Source organism: Arachis ipaensis, chromosome B10 (assembly GCF_000816755.2).
Source record: "Arachis ipaensis cultivar K30076 chromosome B10, Araip1.1, whole genome shotgun sequence".
NCBI classification, from domain to species: domain Eukaryota; kingdom Viridiplantae; phylum Streptophyta; class Magnoliopsida; order Fabales; family Fabaceae; genus Arachis; species Arachis ipaensis.
The window spans coordinates 29,827,325-29,833,291 of NC_029794.2; the positions used below are offsets into that span (position 1 = coordinate 29,827,325).

At 31.0% G+C, this 5,967-nt stretch overlaps 1 protein-coding gene across 5 annotated transcripts in view; it reads left to right on the top strand.

Moving 5' to 3' along the window:
• Positions 1-4,528, top strand: part of LOC107623613 — a 6,666-nt gene extending 2,138 nt beyond the window's left edge. Inside the window, exons 1-4 of one of the 5 annotated variants that reach the window (XM_016325944.2) lie at positions 1,090-1,573; positions 3,584-3,701; positions 3,821-3,952; positions 4,344-4,429. In XM_016325944.2, coding sequence (XP_016181430.2) covers positions 1,542-1,573; positions 3,584-3,701; positions 3,821-3,952; positions 4,344-4,409 — 348 coding nt within the window. In that variant the 5' untranslated portion in view covers positions 1,090-1,541 and the 3' untranslated portion in view covers positions 4,410-4,429. Of the gene's footprint in view, positions 1-1,089; positions 1,574-1,718; positions 1,795-3,102; positions 3,149-3,328; positions 3,484-3,580; positions 3,702-3,820; positions 3,953-4,343; positions 4,430-4,498 lie in introns of those variants that run through there. The other 4 variants (XR_001616548.2, XM_016325945.2, XR_002355135.1 and 1 more) reach the window with 4 other exon arrangements.

Here is a 5,967-nt window from a genome sequence, read left to right on the forward strand (position 1 = left end):
ATGTGTATTCTGCTTAAGGCGCGCGGTCGCGTCAGTCATGCGGCCGCGTCGCTGCTGATTTGTGCTTGGCACGCGATCGCGTCATCATGCGATCGCGTGGATACCAGTTTCTTTAAAGCTCCGTTTTGCTTCCTCCTTCCATTCTAATATGTTTCCTTTTTCATCCTTTAAGTCATTCTGCCTTTAGAAAATCTGAAACTACTCAACACACTAATCACGGCGTCGAATGGAAATAAAGGTAATTAAAATAATTAATTTTTAAAGCTTAGAAAACATGTTTTTTCATTATATGACATAATAAGGAAGCAGATATCCAAATCTTGTGAACGTGATTTTTGCTCGGTCATAAAGGACACTGCTTTGATTTTTAGACCAAGTTGTTCATGGATACCATTGATTGTTCTAAATTTTAATGATTTTTAGACCAAGTTTTAATGCTCGGTCATAAAGGACTTTGCTTCTGACTCTTGTTTCTCAAATACTTTCATAGAACATGGAAGCACGTGCAGCGGCTAATCATCGTATTGCAAGAATCACCTCTCATCTTCAGTTGACATCATTGACTTTGAATCTATGTTATTGAATCAATGCCATTGCTTTGTTTATTGCAGTTGTAGATTTGATACTGTGGAGACAGAAGAATATTAGTTTAACTGTTAATTTTTAAGTTTTTAGTTATTTTATATATTTTACTTATGTGAGACCGGGTTAATCGGTTCAACCAGTAATCCACTGGTTGAACTAATGACCCAATGATCCAGTAGTCTGATCGATTCGATCATCGGTTCGGTTCTGACAATTATGCTCGTATGTGCTTCTCTCTCTCCTACGTTCTTCTCCTTCTCATGTTCTTTATAAAAAATTCAATTCAAGAATGTTCACTACTAAAAAATTAGTTATTACAGACGGATATTTTCAATAAATTTTATCCTATAAAAATACAGACGAAATTTTAGAAAAAATTTTTATTAAAAAATAAAAAAATAAATTAACATAAATTACGGACAAAAAAAATTTATTGATAATTCTATAAAAAAATTATTTTTTTTCGTAAAAAATAATTACAAAAATTAAATGAACAAAAATAATTTAAAATTTTCGTTCGAAAATAATAAGTTAAACCTACAGTTGCCCGAGATAAACCTAACATTCTTCATCCTTCTTCTCCGTCAACGAGCTACTTTTTCTTCTCCTTTCCTCACCCGCAGCGCCACCGCCGGCCACCCTAACCGCCGCAGTTACCTTCTCCGTCTTCTCCTCTTTTTTAAACACTGAACCAGTAGAACACAGCCCCTGTCTCTCTCGTTCTTTCTCGTTCGCAGAAAGCTCAAGCTCCTCCACTGCCACGCCTCTCTCTCCTTTTATCCCCCTCAGTTCTGGCTCGCATACCTTCGCGCAAGCCCTAGCTCCGTGGCGACCAAAATCGGTTCCACCGTCAGCCGCGGTTCCACCTCTCTCTTTCCCCCTGTTCGAACCGATAGGGTGCGTGAACTAGGGTTTTGGTTTTGTGGCAGTGGTTGTTCATCTGAGAGCCACTGGCGATGCTCCTATTCTCAAGCAATCTAAATTCAAGGTAATCTTCGTAATGGCAGCATTATATTTTTCTTTGGGTAGAGAAAAGACTTTTGTGTTCAAATGTGCAAGTTCGGTTTCTGGGGATTTTTCTATTGTGTTCGAAGTTTGAAAGCGTGTGTTTGTTTCTTTTGATTTTTGTTTAGGGATGAAGAGGTCCAGAGATGATGTTTACATGAGTTCTCAGCTCAAACGGCCTATGGTATCTTCTAGAGGAGAACCGTAAGTTCAATTTGCTTTTTGGCTTGTCTTGTTTCATGGCTTTCTTTTTTATTTTTTTTATTTTGGTGCGATGGGGTACATTTTTACTTGATGAAGCAGTTGAATCTTAATTGTTTTTGTTATAGAACTATTTAGTCTCTTCTGGAGGTTCAATTTTATTGCTTTTACTTTTACAAATTTGCCAAACCAAACCTGTCGGTGATCCAAGCTAAGAAATTAAACTTGTTTCCATTAATGTCTTTACTTTGAATTGACTAACTTAAAGAATGCTTGAATGCAAATATAGAATCAAAGACTCATTAGTTATGAACAACTGAACTGATGAAAATGGGAATTGCTGAAACTGGTGATGAAGTAAACTTAATTTATAACATGAACTCATTATACTATTTTATATTCATTAATTACTGGTAGCTTCCCCCATTAAGTTTGAGCTATTTTATACAAAAACTGGTTGATCAAAGAGAGATGATATTTCTATTTTATACAAAAACTGGTTGAGATATCTCTCTCTCTATATATAATCATCCATCGTCCAAATCTATATATAATAAGTCTCCTTGATCAAAATGTGAATTGGAGTGATGAAATAAATTAAAAGAGGTAAGTCCCACACTATGGTCATTCCCATACTTCTCTCATTAATGCCTGTCATCCTGATACACTCTGTCAGTTCAAAAGAAAAGAAAAGAAAAGCATATACCTTATTACTAGCAAAATGGACCAACCTCTTAAAGGAAACTCAAACTGTCACACTGGGGTTCATACTTCATTTAGACTTTTGACCATATTTTCCAAGGGAAATCATTTCTTTAATTTTAACAAAAAAAATTACTAGATCTGAAATCAATCAACCTATCAAAATTCGGATATATTATTCCTAAATTCAGTAAATAGTTTACTCAAAGAAATTTCACAATGTCAAAAGACTCAAATAAGTATTCTTATTAGTTATTTTGCAATAATCAATCTGTTTCAAATAAGTTTTTTTCCCCTTGAGTTGCAGAGGAAGGGAGCTGGTTCCACATCAGAGAAACCACTTGATGCAATTGAATATGAAAGCATAGATTATTATTTCTCCATAAACCTTTTTTTTTTATCTATATCTCCTTCTCTATTATATTTTATAATATAGTTTCTGCATTATTGAAGCTATGTTAACTTCTTTTACATTTATTTTTTTTCTATATTACTTTTGCTATCAGATTATTAAAATATATTTCATCAATTATTATGTTATACTATATAAATTATAAAGTTCTCTTTTTGTATGTGTGTTTTTACTATTTGAGCTCTTCAATTTAATAGGGACTATTCATGGATTGTGGTGGTGTTGGAGGCAATCTAAGCTCTGGTGAGTTTTTACCAATTCTTATTTCTTTGAAAAAAAATAATGTTGAAGTGCAGTTTCATGTTATAATAATTTTTTAAAATGGGGATTGATAAATAAGTAGCTGAAATTTGTTTGTAGTATTCTTTTTACACTTGAAGCTATTACTCAGTGCTGACACATTGTAATTATTAGAGTTTCCAGTTTTATTTGCAGTTGTGTAAGGCAGATATCCAAATCTTGTGAACGTGATTTTTGCTCGGTCATAAAGGACACTGCTTTGATTTTTAGACCAAGTTGTTCATGGATACCATTGATTGTTCTAAATTTTAATGATTTTTAGACCAAGTATATAACCTGAAAATTTTCTAAATTTGGGTTCCTTGCATAAACTTGAGCTTCTATTATTGCCAAAGATTAGTGCTTGATCATGTGATGTGTTCAATTTTGTGATGACAGGATGGTGGTGATGTTCCTGTTGAGAGGGATGAGTGCAGGCAAAAAGAGGGGCACCGGGATTCAAGGTAGCAATCTTGGGGGCTGCTGGTGCAATTGGCCAATCCCTATCTTTGCTGATGTATAATAGTTATTTTCCTTCTTGTTTATTTGAATTATTTGTTTGTCTTGTTATAATGTCAGTATTTCGGTTGCATTTCTGCTCATTTTAAAAGTACATATATTTTTATTGTAATACAGGGGCGCATTCTTACTGTTGCTGGGGTGACTATAGCTATATACTCTGCACCTTTTATTGGCCTTTTAATTTTAGTTGCTCTAGCTGTTTGGCCGGACTGGCTGGTTGTTGCCACTTGTGAAACATTAAGAAAGGTTATCCTCTGCAACTTTGAAGTATTTTTCATTACTTTAAGAGCAGAAATAAGAGTTGGAAATGCTTTGTTTCTTAAATTCAAAATAATAACATTATTCCAAATATGTGGACTTGCAAAATAATAACTATTTTATAACATTTACAAAGCAGGTATTTAAGTTACTTTTAACTAAATTTGCTGCTGAAATTTTCAATATGGCAAACATTCCAAATTATATATATATTTGAGTTCTGCTAACTGAGCTTTGGAGTGAAAGTTTTGATACTTAATTGTATCCCTGTAATCCATGAGACTAACTTGAAAGTAAATAAACTATTTGATAAACCATTGAAGTCTCCAAACTTTTCAGCTTGAACTCCTATGTTAAAATTTTTTGAATGAACCTGCAGGTTTTCAGCTTTGCCATCCAGTTTGCAGTTCTATGTACTGTATTTCTTAGTGTTTTAAGCTTTTAGCTCAATCTGAAACATACCCATTATTTGATTTTTTTTCATTAGTTTCCAAAAAATTCAACCGTTTTCTTTACGAAACCCTTTTTTCCCAGTCTCATTAGCGGTTACCAACCCCCAAAAAAGAAAAAAAGAAAGTTGCTGAAGTTGCAGTGATTTGAAGAAGGGTTATCAATCATAGATGGATAGTAGCAGTTAGATTCCCAAGAGAACCTGAGATTTCACATGAGAGATTGTTGTAACTGAGGTCTAAACTGATATGGAGATTTTTGGCATTTTCCAATTTCTGTTTTAGTGTGGAGAATAACACAGCTTTTAGTATGGTTGATAGTTTTAGTATGGTTGAAAAATATATTGAGGATTATACTTGATGTATCAATACATTTTCTTTATGCTTTGAATTATATTGACTTGCTTGTTTATTATGGTACTTTTCTTTTAGTTTGATAATATGATAAATTTGTTTATTTTTTGAAATATTATAAATACTTGAATATAAGTTAGAAGAAAATTTGTATTCATTAAATTTATATTTATTTTGTATGAAAACAAGTTTATTTTGCAATGAAAAAATTTTAAAAAAAATTTATTTTACCTTATTGACAGATTTACAAACGAATTTTCTGTCTGTATTTAGAGTGTGTGATGATTTTCCAAAGTTCAAATTACAGACGAAAAATCTGTTGGAAAATCTGTTGCCAATTACCGACGGAAAATTCGTCGAAAACTGGTAAAAATCTGTCGATAATTTTCCGAAGGAAAAAAATCCGTCGGTAAATAAAGACTAAAATCTGTAACCAAATTCGGTAATTTCGTCGTTAATAAAAAATCCGTCTGTAATAAAGATTATATTTGTTCGTAAATCTGTCTGTATTAATCCATTTTCTAGAATACATTTTCTAGTTGTGTTACTCGTCTGCAGTTAAATTTACTACTTTATATTTAATATTTTATTATTTTTATACTTCTTTTCAAGTTCATAAATTCTATTTTAAATCCGAAAAGATTTCATAGTATCTATCTAATATCATCCGATTGATTGATTATTTATTAGTTATATTTTTTTCATTTTTAATATTTTCACGTTTTGAAGTACGGAAATAAAAGTATATGCGAATGACTTAATCATTTAGTCCTCTAAATATTTAGTTTGCGATTTGGTTATAAATGATTCACAATAAAAAAAGTAATGATTATGCAAAAGAAAAAAAATTGTTGCGAAAATAAAAATTAATTTTTTTTATATCTTATTCGATAAAAGCACATATAATATTTCTTATTTTATTATTATTAGTTGGAGATTTTCTTTACTTATTTGAACATTAATATTTTTAAAATTATTAAAATATATGTTCATAAAAATTAATTTTTTAATTATAACACATCTAAAATTATTAAGTTATATACAAAATATTTTTAAAACACATCCAAAATCATAACTAAAATTTACATTTAAATTTTAAAAATAAAATTAATTTTTTTATATCTTATTAACTTTTTCAATAATTGTTAAAATAAAAAATTAAGTTAAGTTTTTTAGATATTGTTTAATAAAAATATATCT